Source organism: Rana temporaria, chromosome 4 (genome assembly GCF_905171775.1).
Source record: "Rana temporaria chromosome 4, aRanTem1.1, whole genome shotgun sequence".
NCBI lineage: Eukaryota > Metazoa > Chordata > Amphibia > Anura > Ranidae > Rana > Rana temporaria.
Window position 1 is genome coordinate 369,114,290 of NC_053492.1, and position 14,267 is coordinate 369,128,556.

Below are 14,267 nucleotides of genomic sequence, written 5' to 3' on the forward strand. Positions count from 1 at the left end.
TGAACTCAATGAAAGAACTTTTCTCAGTGGTGAAGGAAAGAGGATGTGTTTCTCTTTAGACAGGAAGTTATCAGTGGTCAAGATTTCTGGCAGGATCAATAAGTTTTTTTTTAACTTATCAATCATACACTGTATTAAAATGCATTCAATTGTATACTTAGCAGAACAAAAGGGAACCAAATAAGAGACGTTAATTTTTTAGGTTTAGATACGCTTTAAAGACACAAAGGAAAGTTGCAGATAATCCAGAAACAAGACTAAAACAATTATTATGTTCATCAATCCAGGCCTTTAACGACTAAATGCAGCCAAAATAAAAACAGAAATATCAGCAAAAGGAACATCAATTACATTCATTATAATGTTTTCTTTCTGCTGATGTCCCTTCTTTTAGGTGAAATTCTTCTCTGGGCTGTCATAGGTTTTCAAGAGAGCCCAACTATGCCGGCCCTTTCCACCCAGATGTTCAGTTCATAGAAGCCATACTCAGTGGCGTATCCAAGGTATGGCAGATATGGAAAGTGCCAAAAGCGCCATATGAAGGGGGAGCTTGTGAGTGGCTGGGCAGCAAGTAGGGTGCCCACAGTGTCCCGGAATGAAATGAGGCCAGTCAGCCACCCTAAAAGCTGATTGCCATAACTAGTTGCTAGAGCCGCCCCCTCTTGGCGTCTAGAAACCAGTGACGTCACAAGCAGAGCGAGGTCCAGAGTAGAGAGGCATGTAGCTAGCGGCGCGCTGTACTCTGACTCCACTGACCTTCTCTCCTTCTCTGGCCGCGGCGCCCAGATAGAGTGACTTGCAGCCAGGGGACTTGTTCACTCTGTGTGACCGGCTGTCTCCTTCAGTCTCCACCCACCTCCTTCTCTGGCCCTGTGGGATTCTGCAGTGCTGACTAGGCTCCTCCTTACTGGCATGGATTCACGGCTGCCCCTGTCCTGCACGCAGCACAGCGGCAGTGCCCAGTGACTTCTCCTCCCGCCCACTGGCTGACTGCCTGAGGGGCCTGGACCAGTGGACCACAACCGGTGCTCACACTCACCAGTCCAGATTAGAAGGTAAGGAAATGGAATAGGATTGGGAGAAGGTGACACAAGTCAGGTGTGGGCCCTGGGGACAGTAATACACAAGGTTGACAGTAATAAATTAAGCAGACAAGTAGGAGACAGTAATTAAGCTGACAAGTGGGGGAGGTCGGGGATAGTATTACTGTCCCCCTGACCCCCACTTTTCAGCCTCATGTATTACTGTCCCCCACTTGTCAGCTTCATGCATTTCTGTCAGAGTAATACATGAAGCTGACAAGTGAGGGGTATAAAGGTGACACCGAGGAACAACAACTGAGGGGACAGTAATGAAGAAGAAGGTGACATAAATGGGGGGCAGTATTGAAGAAGGTGACACAAATGGGAACATAAATGAAGGGAAAGGTGATACAAGAGGAGAACAGTAAAGAAGCTGATAAGTGAGGGGATATGAAGGTAACACAGGGGAACAGCTGAGGGAATAATAATGAATGTGACACAAGGAACTGAGAGAACTGAGGGGACACTAATAAAGGAGACACACAGAGAACTGCTGGGACACCAAACAGGGTGAATTTGAATAAAATCAAATGGATCTAAATTCAGATTCAAATACCAAGTCAATGTTGCCAATGTTGACCTTTTTTTGAAAGTCCCAGTAGCTTGGCGGTCATGTTAAGCTTGATTATCTAAGGTTATCTGAAAGATGGGTTTCAAATGTTTTGACGGGGCGCAGTTTCAGTGCTTGCCATAGGCGCCATTTTCACTAGATATGCCTCTGGCCATACTACAGCTTCTGTCAATGAAACTGAACCTATGAATGGAGGAAACGATCCTTTTATCATGTACCGGTCCACCATTCATAGATCCTGTTTCATCCTTTAAATGAAGGACGGGCAAATGATTCAAAGGTCTGCCTCCTCTATAGATTCTGTTTCATCTATTGAAGCTGTAGTTTGACTTCCATGAATAAAGCAGCTGGGTGGAAAGGACGGGTGTAGTCTGGCTCTGTTGGTGAGTACAAATGACAGCTTCTTCAGTTTTATTAACCTCCAGTGCACCAGAAGAATTCAGCGGTGGGGGGTAGGAAAGCATTAGCAGAGGAGGATTTTACTTAAAAAAAGAAGCATCAGCAAAAGGGACACATCCTACTGACTGTAAGGTATGTCCCTTGTGCTGATTGTTCTGTTTTTTATCTAGGCTTTCAAGACTTTCTATAATGTTGCCTTCAAAGCTGTAGGGTGGCTTATTAGCTAGCACTCTTGCCTTACAGCATTATGGTTCTGAATTCCAATCCCAGCAGGGAAACTACCTGCATGGAGTTTGCATGTTTTCCCTGTTTATTTGTGGGTTCCTTCTGGATACTTTTATTTCCTCCTACATTCCAAAGACATTCTTGGTAAAGAGGGCTCCCAGATTCCGATAAGCCACCCAGCCACAGACTCCAACAGTAGGTTTCCGATTCGGCATGGCAACTTTACTCGGGTTCTGGGAACCTGTCTCGCGACAAACCCAGGTATGTTCAGCTCTTTGAAACACTTGACTGCAGCAGTGTTGTCTATAGTCCATCTAGTACAGAATCAGAGCATGGCATGGCTATTTATATTGTACTATATAGTATATTGTATAAATATCCATGTATATAGCATGGCTATTTATAAATGTATTTCGTAGAAGTTACTATAGAAGCAAAACCTCTTACCTCTGTAACTATGGATGATCCTGTTGTATCATACAGCCAACCATTAGTACAGCTGGTAACAGTCATGTTGTAATTACTATATGAGGTTAGATTCCTTATTGGGTCTGTGCAAAAGATAGATGTCCAGTTCCAGTTTGTGTCATACTGCAGACACTGGCTAAAGTACAGAGGATCCACAGAGTCACCTGAAAGAATAACCGTATAATTAATTTCCTCTTCAGCGTTCCAACCACATTTTCTACCTAATTCTTTAGCTGCAGGATTACTACATCTGAAGTCAGGTACAAATCCCAGGAATACAATGCCCACATCTATTGGGCTGAACACGACAGAGATAAAACACAAGAGAAAAAACAACTGCTTCTGAAACAATCCAAACTGTCCAATTTCCTCCAAAACATCATCAAAAGATGTCATGTTCTCCAATCTTATCTTCAAATGTCTGTTAGATTTAGATTGTTATTCTGTCCAGTCTATAGAAAAAAATTCTTCTTTTAAAACAAATTGTCCAAAGTCCTCTAAATAATTTTCAATCAACTCCAGGAATTCTCACAACAGACTGCATGGTTTTTGTGCACAACAGGCGATTCAACCTCTAGCACAGTGTACTTTGAATTTCAAGCTAAACCAGCTGAACTCACTAAAAGATGCTTAAAGTGATTGTACATTTTTTTAAACTAATAAACATGTCATACTTACCAGCTTTGGGCAATGGTTTTGCACAGAACAGCCCTGATCCACCTCTTCTGCGAGTGCCCTCTAAGGCCCCCGTACACACGTCCGAGGAACTCGACGGGCAAAACTCATCGTTTTGCTCGTCGAGTTCTGTGTGAAGCCGCCGAGGATCTCGGCGAGCCAACTTTCCTCATTGAACAATGAGGAAATAGAGAACATTTTCTCTATTTGGCTCGCCGAGGAACTCGTCGGCTTCCTCGGCCAAAAGTGTTTCTCGGCAGAATTCAGCTCCGACTGAGTTTCTGGCTGAATTCTGCCGAGAAGCTCGGTCGTGTGTACGGGGCCTTAGGCCTCGTACACACGATAGGTTAAACAGAGGACAACGGTCTGATGGACCGTTTTCATCGGTCAAAACCGATCGTGTGTGGGTCCCATAGGTTATTTAACCATCGGTTTAAAAAAGCCAACTTGCGGTTAAAAATCCACGCATGCTCAGAATCAAGTCGAAGCATGCTTTGAAGCATTGAACTTTGTTTTTTTCAGCACGTCATTGTGTTTTACGTCACCGCGTTCTGACACGGTCGGTTTTTTAACCGATGGTGTGTAGGCGCGACGGACCATCAGTCAGCTTCATCGGTTAACCGATGAAAACGGTCCATCGGTCCGTTCTCATTGGATGGACTGATCGTGTGTACGCGGCTTAAAGGAAACTGTTTCCTATGGGGTCACTCATGCAGGCTCGAACCCAAGCTGCACTGCCTGTGTCTAAAGACACATACAGAGCGGCTGGGCACCACGCCTCCAATCCCTCATAGCAGGATTGGCAGCAGGAACCAATGGTTCTCTTTACTTTAACCAAGTTACACTATACTACATGTTATAAGCCACTAAACGAAGACACTTGAATATACACTATATTACCAAAAGTATTGGGGTGCCTGCCTTTACACGCACATGAACTTTAATGGCTTCCCAGTCTTAGTTTGTAGGATTTAATATTGAGTTGGCCCAACCTTTGCAGCTATAACTGCTTCAACTCTACTGGGAAGGCTGGTCACAAGGTTTAGGAGTGTGTCTATGGGAATGTTTGACCATTTTTCCATTCTTCCAGAAGCAAGGTCAGGCACTGATGTTGGATGGGAAGGCCTGGCTCTCAGTCTTTACTCTAATTCATCCCAAAGGTATTCTGTCGGGTTAAGGTCAGGTCTCTGTGCAGGCCAGTCAAGTTCCTCCACCCCAAACATACTGTTATGACTCTGCAATACTCAAGACTCTAGACTATAAGTTTGGATCTCAAAGCGGAGACTACTCAGCTCTCAACCACCAGTTCACTCTCAAAGTAATATAGAGAGTTTGGGGTTAGGTCATCACAACCTCCAGAGAACAAAACATATATTATAGATAGCTTATTAACTCATAAGCTTAGTTGTCTACTGCAGCATAATAACAGTCTCTGTAATCAATACAAGCTGGTGTTGGTAATGCTTCCGGTTAACTGCAGTTTAATTGAGGATGTAAGAGACTGGCAACGCTCACAGTAGTATATTAATATAATAAGGCAGTTAGTATGGAGATGAATACAGTCCTGTATAGATTCGGCATTAACTATAAGCAATACATCTTGTCATAGATAATACTTGCGGTTAGGAGGTTTTCTGTAGTTGGTTCTGTGATAGGAATCTGCTGGTAGTGGTGATCCAGTGATAATTGGAGCAGAACGTGGCAGCTGGTCCTGTAAGGGATCTGTATCAGGCAGAAGGATATTGGCTAAATGAGTGTCCACTAAGCAAGGTTTCCTGGGATCCAATGTGGGACAGACTCCAGAGAGGTGAGGTCCAGGGAGCAGGGTCCAGAGTGCAGAGGTCCGGAGCGTAGAGGTGCAGCGGTCCAGAGTGGGCACAGGTCCTGCAGCAAGGGTACCAGGTTCCAGGTGGCGGCAGGGTCCAACCAGAATAACCGAACACCCTGCCGCCGATCCTGGGGGGTTTAAATAGCCCGGGTGAAGAGCGCTGAGCGTGACACGCTGGGACGCGCTTACGCGTTCCAGCGTGGAACGCAGATGTCCGCGCACCGGAAGTGACGCGGACGTCTTACAGAACGGAGCGCAGCTGTTAGAAACAGGGACAGCTGCGCTCGTTCTGCATGGAATAACGCAGATGGCGTTACACATACTCACCCATGTCTTTATGGACCTTGCTTTGTGCATTGGTGCGCAGTGATGTTGGAACAGGAAGAGGCCATCCCCAAACTGTTTCCATAAAGTTGGGAGCATGAAATTGTCCAAAATATCTTGGTATGCTGATGCCTTAAGAGTTCCCTTCACTGGAACTAAGGAACCAAGCCCAACCACTGAAAAACAACACAACACCAACACCAAGTGATTTGGACCAGTGCACAAAGCAAGGATGAGCGAGTTTAGGATGAAGGATCTTGACTGGCCGGCACAGAGTCTTGACCTCAACACAATAGATCACCTTTGGGATGAATTAGAGTGGAGACTGCGAGCCAAAAATACAAAACATGTGTGTGTATAGATATTAAAAAACATTATAAATACCTTTCTTATAGGTGATCACATTCTCTCTGTTCTCAGCTGCATAAGAGCTAGGGAGAGGAGAGCAACAACAGCACACTGAGCTTCCCAGTAAAAGGCTGTGCAGGGGTGGGAGTGTCAGGACAAGTCTGATCATTGGAGGAGAGTAGACTGAGTTCCCAGCATAGCTAGAGAACTGACCATGCTGTGCTCTCCTGCTTAGTGCGGCCGGTTTTAAAAGGAAAGCAGAGGGACTGACAGGAACACCAGGGATTTCACATAAAGGAAGCGTTACAAAGAGAACAGGATACTTTCTCATACAAGTACATTATACAGCAGGCACATATCAGGAATATTAAATGCTGGGGTAACAAACACTTTAACTCTGTTTCTCAATATTCCTATATGGCGAAAAATTCCAGTGTCTTTTTAAAAGGCGCAATTTTGAAGCGTGATATGTTGGGTAGCAATTTACTCGGCGTAACATTATCTTTTACATAATAAAAAAAAATGTAACCTAAAGCCCCACCTACTTTGCACTATTGCTCTCATTTTGTGTAAGAAAGAATGATTATGGGACTCATTTATGCTTTTAGCCTGAGCTACCCTGAAAACCTAAAATATACCTTTTACATTTGTCAGAAGATCTTTTTAGAACTAGATGTGGGGAACCTATCTTCAAAAGTTCACACTTTAAAGTGCAAATTACTTTCCTAAAAGGCTTTAAAAAAAAAGAGAATACATTCTGTATTCTATGTTCTTTACAGATATACTGTATGTTACATGTGTGTGTTTCAGTTTGATTTGTTAGCTCAAAAAGCAGTGTAAAAGTATCATATTATCAATTCCTGACATCAAATTTAGTATTAGCATCAAATTCATAAATATATGCATAAAAATTGTATTCAGAGTTTTAGGATTTAAATTGGAAATTCAGGAAAAACTATTATTTATAGATATTGAGAAGGAGAGTCTTAATTGTATTGCTATGTGCCAGTTGGGGGGGGGGGAATCCCACCACTTCCTGCTCCGACAAGACAACAGGAAATAGGGGAAATCTCCTCAAAGTGGACACAAACACTTCACAAAATATACTAACACAACTGCTTTTATTAACATCTGTGTTTATGTTACAGAGATTTTTCTCGTCGTTTGGTTCGGTAACACAACAGGGAGCCAGGGAAAAACTTCCCAACAGACACAAAGACACTGCTGCCATCAAACTGTAGTACTAATGGTCAATTTTTGCCCTCTTATCTCTGAGGGCTTGAGCGCTCTAATTGTTTTAAGAAGACAGCTGCCCATGCCTTGGATTTCCTCGTTTGCCTGTTGGTGCTGCCTTCAAACTAAGGTGGTACTGGCCAATAAATGTTTGCCCTCCTATATCTGAAGGCTGAAGTTCTCTAATTGTATTAAGAGGACAGCTTTCTATGCCTTGCATTTTCTACTTTGCCTGATTTTTACTGCCTTCAAACTGAGGAGCTACTGGACAATTTTTCCAAATTTAAGGCACTGCCCACCTTCAGCCAGAAGGGGACTTGCTGTAATGCTGGGACTGGTGAAATTCTGTAGCCGGCATTGTTATACTGCTGCTAGTAGAGACTAAGCATATAGGGAGTGGACATTTTACTAGCAGCCTTTACCTCTGCATGCAGACTGTACTTATGTGCCCCAAAGCTAGCTGGCTAAAAAACTAGGACAAAGGATTGTCTCCTCAGATAGCTGCTCTAAAGAAAGGTGAACCTCTGCAGTAAGGTCTGGGTCTTAGCATAGTCATTCATATAGAGTACACTCTGAGCAGTATAGTATACTGGTTGCAGAAAGTTATTTTAGTACAGAATACCGTTAATGTTATCTGTGGCATTGTGTAATGCTGATTTGCAGATTACCAGGTACCGATTAACCACTTCTTCACTGGACACTTTCATCCCCTTCATGTCCAGGCCAATTTTCAGCTTTCGGAGCTGTCACATTTAAATTAAAATTACTCAGTCACGCAACACTGAGCCCAAAATCAATTGTTATCACTTTTTTTGAGAAAGATAAAGCATTCTTTTGGCGGTATTTTATCACCACTTTTGTTTAATTTTTGGTTCATTTGCACAGAAATGTTGGGAATTAAAGAGGATATTGCTGCGCACTGACTATCCTAGACACTTTCGCCCCGGTCACTGGACTCAGAGTGAACTGGTCCAAATCTCTCTTGTTCCCGATAGACCAGGCGGCCAGATCCACCTCCCCGCCTGATAACCCCCTTTGTTGGGTGAACTCATTTAAATACCTGGGTGTATGTATCTCAGCCTCGGCCTCTGACTTTATCCCCCTCAATCTCTCTCCATGGGGCAGCCTCCCTCTATCGGTCTGGGGGAGGGTGAATCTTCTCAAAATGAAAATAGTTCCCAAACTCATCTATCTTTTCCGCCACTCACCGCAGTGGGTGCCTAGGTCCTTTTTTAATAAACTGAATCAACTTTTCTCCTCTTTTATTTGGGGGTCCTCCCCGCCAAGGTATAAATTATCTACGTTAATGAGGCCACGATCGCAGGGTGGGATGGCATTTCCAGACTGTTACAAGTATTAACTCGCTGCCCAGCTGGTAACGGCGGCCTGGTGGCTGCGGCCGGATGGCACAAATGCCTCCACTGCCCTTGAGGCATCAGTGGTTGGCTCGCTGGAGGCCCTCCAGCTTTTGCTGTTCCGGGGCCCCCGCGCGCCATACCCTCAGACCCCCTCAATGCTTACCACCCTCCACGCGTGGCGCACCGGCCTTGCCATCGAAAAATGCAAGCCCACTGAGATTTCACCCAACGCCCCGATCTGGAAAAACCCTTCCTTAGACCATCTCTACAGATTGTTAGATCCCTTTGCGTGGTCGAAGTACGGCGTGAAATTAGTCTCCCATATAGTCTCGCAGAATGCGCTGAAGCCTTTCGCCGTGCTCTTGTCCGAGTTCAACCTACCCGCTCATTATCTTTTCAGATATTTCCAATTATCACATGCCTTTGCAGCACAGTTTCCCTTGTCCTCCTGTATCGTGGCTCAGTCAGAGTTGGAGAGGACACTTACTGTAAGTTTGACTGTGATGTGAAACCCACCTCGCACTTATACTCCTACCTACTCTTTGTGTCCCTCGCTCCCCTTGACGGGCTGCGAGCCAGATGGCAAGCTGACATCCCTACACTAGATGCGGATGACTGGGATGAGATATGGGACCTTCCCTTCACAACTTTAGTGTCAGTAAGGGATAGACTGGTGCAGTACAAAATAGTACACAGGGCATACTTCACCCCCTACAGGCTACACAAGATGAACCCCGCACATTCACAGGAATGCTGGAGATGCGGCGCATCTCCGGGTGACTTCTCTCACATTTTCTGGCGATGCCCAGATGTGGTGCACTATTGGGAGGCGGTGATGGAACTAACCAATAAAATTGCTGGGACACAATTGCCTCTAACTATGGAGGTATGCCTTCTGGGCATAATAGAGAACATCATACGAACCTCAGCTAAGCGCACTTTAGTCAGCCTACTGCTCTTTTACACCCGCAAGAATGTAGCCATGCATTGGAAGAAACCTTCGCCCCCGTCTCTGGTCCAGTGGCGGCGACTGGTAAATGCCAGCCTTCCTTTGTACAGAGACACGTATGCCAACCGCGGATGCCCGCAGAAATACGACAAGGTGTGGAGGGTCTGGGTGGAAGAATCCGAGACTGCCGGTTAGGGCATGGTCGTTGGGGTGACACCCTTCACCTCCCCCTCTTTCTTTCAGCCTATGTACCCCGGTCACTGTATGCATCAGCCGAATGATATGTTTACACTGTAGATATCGCCATCAGTCTATTGTATCAGTCATTTCCCTGTGGGAGTTGTACGGAGTTGAGCTGTCTATGTCTAGTGCTGTCTAATGTGTTGTTCATTGTGTTTAAAATTCTTTAATAAAAATATTAAAAAAAAAAAAAAAAAATGCTATAGTGGGACAGAATAAGCAAAAAAATTAACACAACTGCACTAAAGGGAGGTGATCTCTCTCAAGGATGATATTACTTGCATTAAAAACAATATTCAAAACATTAGGTCAGAGGCCATTAACCATTAATACAGGCTAGAGGATATGGAGAACAGACATAGGAGAAATAATTTACGCATTCTGGAAATACCAGAATGTGATGAAGGAAAACGACCTGCTGATTTTTTTGAAAACTGATTATGAGACATATATTTGGGAAAGAGGGCTTTACCAATATGTTTGCTGTTGAGAGTGCGCATAGAATGCCAACCCATTCACTGCCATTGAGGAATCCTCATCGCCTCTTTATTTTGGAAATGCATAATTACAAGGACAGGGATCTCCTTCTCTCTAAAGCCCACATGAAGGGAAACATTGCGTGTAATGAAGCCAAAATCTCCTTTTTTCCCTGACTTCTCAGCTGCATTACAGAAACAGTGTGCAAAATATGTAGATTTTAAGTGCAAATTATTCCAACACTAGATACCACATGCCATGATACAGTAAATCCAGGTAAACGATGGGTGGAAGATGGTGATACTACTCAATCCTTTTGATACTGAAAATCCATATGACTCCCTGCTCAGATACAGGTTGCCCTATATTATCCTTCCCAGGCAGAATGAGAACCACTGTGGACAGCCTTGGTTCACCGCGGTATGCCTTATACCTTTATGCTATAGGGACAGTGATGGGAATTCTTTCTTTATACATATCAAGTCATACATACTTAGGTGACTTATCTTTTCCAGATGCTTATCCTATTATGCTTATCCAATATCCCCATATTTACTAACTGCAATATGTCAAATCAAGCAGTTCTAATCCTTTGGAATGTAGGGGGGTTCAGGAGACATACTTGGGAGAAGACCCTTAAGTGCTCTTCCTTAAAACAGTATTAAACCCAAAGGCAAACAATTATTATATTGCAGCTTAAAAATGGTTAGGATACAATGGCTGTATTAGTTTCCTTTTTTAGGCTTTCTTTCTCTCATTTTCATCTGGTAATCTGGCCAGTAAGTCTGTTGTTTTTACCAGCACAAACTCTGTTTTCATCTGGTAATCCTGCCAGCAAGTCTGTTGTTTTTGACAGCACAACCTCTCCAGCAGAATATATTTGTTTATATGGATAAACTCTGTACCACTGACAGGGGTGATAAAATGATCCGCTTTCATTTATTCATGCAAAACCTTTATCACAAAAGGAAAAAGCCTGTTTGCTGTAACTGATTATAAAGTGTGAAATGGAGTTTGGCTTCAGTTTTAGTGGTTCTAACAAATTGACAATGCTGCCATCTGCTGTTCTTCCTTGCGCATTCCTTCAGATATGTGTCTCATTAATACTGGAGGTGTGTAATGCCGCGTACACACAATCGGTTAAACCGATGAGAATGGTCTGATGGACCGTTTTCATCGAATGGACTGATCGTGTGTACGTGGCATTACTCAGCAGATCACCAGAAGAAAACAGAGGGAAAACCCCAAAGAAAAGAAAATTGATGCAGCCACAAGATCTAATGATTTGTAAGCTGCAACTTATTACTCTTTTTGTTTTGGGTTTAATACAGCTTTACAACTAAATTTAAATATCAGTACACTGCAGATGTAGAGTAGATATGCTTGGGGTGTAAGCATTTTAATATCTTCAAAAATAACTTTTTCCTGTAGACAGGCTGCTCTGGACCCAGAGGGCAGTTACTTCTTTTTGGTGTGTTCTTTAGATGATAGGTGCTTTATTTTAGCTAATATCTCAGATAATACTCAGATAATGTACATGTATTGAAACACTTGACAAGGTTTAGAGTGCAGCATCCATTGACCCCGTTCTGATGTTGGGAGATTTTAACAATATACTCTGTGTTAAAAAAAAGTTTAATGTTGTTGGTACTAAGGTGATACAGAGAGAAACCACAACTTTAACAGCTTCAAGCATTGATCCATAATACACAAATCCAGTTAACATCCAAAAAGAAAAAAACAAAGGTTGGCTTGCATCATCGACCTCATATAACTTGCTGTCAACACAACTCAAAAACAACCTAACCCCACAGCTCAGAAAACAGCTTTATGACACTGTAAACTGATCTCCCTACAAGCCATTTATCTTTGCAGACCTGATCCCTTAGTTAAAACTTTTTGTCTTAATATTGCAGGATGAGACCATACTAGCAATCTGACTTAAATGCTGACAGAGCATATTTAACAAACTTGTTTATTGGTCTCCTTAAGAAACGAACATTTAGGCTCAGATGCCTTGATTCCAGCTATAGCAATGATACCAAAACTGATCACCACAACTGGTCCAACTTTCCACACTTTGCCCTGCTCAAAGTGGTTATAAAACATCTAGTTGACCCTTAGACTGAATAATAGGATCTCTCAAGTTAGTAGTAAAGACCAAGTGTACTTTTTGCCCAACCAACAAGCTACATATAACATGCTTTGTCTTCTTCATTTCATATGAAGCATAACATCCCTACTGTCATCAGACACAGGATACAGGATGCCACTGTATTTTGACCGTACCTGTTTTATACAACCAATAGATAGGACTTCGTCCTGCGTTTTCAAAAATAGATAAAAGCACCTTATACAGATCCGAAGACCTTCTTTTAATATCCAGGCCTCTGTCTTCAGGATTCACAATTTCCAGAAGTATACACCAAGGCTGTCCTTTTCCCCATTTTATTCACTCTAGCACTTGAACCTCTGGCTAAAGCAATCTGCCACAATTTCGATATAAAGGGACTAGAAGTCACAGGATTTAAACACAAAGTCTGTATGTTTGTTGTTCGTACTACCATCTTTCTTACCAGTCTACTCATTTCTAGTTTACAGGTTAACTGCAACAAATCCAAATGATCAATTATTAATTTAATACCAAACTTAGTCTCACAACTACAGTCATCCTTTCACTTTCAATGAAAGCAAAAAGTATAGAATACCTTGGAATTTACATAACAGCTAGTAACATCACAGCTTTAGTAAATATACCCCTATGTGCTCTGTAAACATTCCAGTCTTTTTGAGATAAATGTAATGAAAACACTACTAATGTCTTGGCAGATTAGCCACCCCAAAAATGACCAAAATTTCCAAAAATCTTATACCCTTTCAGTTTTACTTATTTTTAGCCCATACTATGCATGTTACAATGTGCCCATAATTTGGTGGATTCACAGCCAAATCTCTAAATAACTTTTTTTTTTAAATGAGATTAAAAGACTGCCTCTCAGTCCCTTTTTATCTATAGTTACTGCTATGCTGCTCAACTAGCCCCATTACTGTCTTGCCACGCAGCAAGAGATATGCCCATCTAGGTAAGTTAGAACCAGAATGTTCCTCCATTTGTACTGACCTTCCAAGTGCAGGCATAGCCATAAATTTTTATTTTCAAGATTGCTTGAAAATTTGTGTCGTATTCAAACATTCCCTAAAATTTATATCACTACACCTCACCCTGTCAAACATAGTACATAACCCAGACCTTTTCTTAGGGCTTGAAGAGCACCATAGATTCCATCTTGGGATAAAGTACAGCCAGAGATATGAATTTCTTTCCCCAAAAGCAATTGTGGATGAACTTACTAAAGGCAAATAGACTGTTCACTTGGGAAGTGAAGTTGCATTTTACAATAGAATTTTCTCCAGAGCTTAGTAAAAGATTTATTTTCATTGCACTTGATTGAGTATTCTTTGCAAAGTGAAATTTCACCACATTCACTAAGCTCTGGCCAAATTTCACTTGCTAAGTGCAAATTCCTTTGTAATGTGTATTTGCCTTTAGTAAATCAACCGGTCTTTGACACTCTACAAAAAATACCTACATATTACCGCCATCTAAGATTTTCAATATTTGCAGATTAAAAGCTACAGTATCTCATCCACCCCAAAGCCTACTTCTCTTAAAATTTTTACTTTCTTCAACAATCTTTTTTCACATAACTCTAAGGGAAAAGGAGATATTTCAGCAATCTATCTGTCTATAATAAGAGCTAATGTCTCCCCCCCTCTTCCATACCTAGCACAGTGGGAAAGGGATCTACACAAACAGCTTAATACAAATACAGAGAAACACATTTTATAATTTGAGTCTAATTATAAGGTACGTTGGAACATGAAGTCCCAAAAGATAGTCAAGGTTGCAACAAAAAAGGAGTACAAATCAACTATACCTACTGTAACAAGTGAAAGCTATCTTGGTACCTGATAAACAAAAAACATGCAGCATTAGTACACAATTTCATGTGCAAGCTCCACAAAGTATACCCTGAAAAACACATATGTCAGCTGTCTTTGATCACGCATTGCCAACAATCTAGAGATC

The 14,267-nt window shown here is 42.3% G+C and overlaps 1 protein-coding gene across 2 annotated transcripts in view; it reads right to left on the bottom strand.

Moving 5' to 3' along the window:
• Positions 1-12,878, bottom strand: part of LOC120937583 (solute carrier family 22 member 2-like) — an 82,734-nt gene extending 69,856 nt beyond the window's left edge. Inside the window, exons 1-2 of one of the 2 annotated variants that reach the window (XM_040350924.1) lie at positions 12,528-12,878; positions 2,725-2,909 (exon numbers count right to left, since the gene is read on the bottom strand). In XM_040350924.1, coding sequence (XP_040206858.1) covers positions 2,725-2,790 — 66 coding nt within the window. In that variant the 5' untranslated portion in view covers positions 2,791-2,909; positions 12,528-12,878. Of the gene's footprint in view, positions 1-2,724; positions 3,298-12,527 lie in introns of those variants that run through there. The other variant, XM_040350923.1, reaches the window with a different exon arrangement.
• Positions 12,879-14,267: the final 1,389 nt, after the last annotated feature.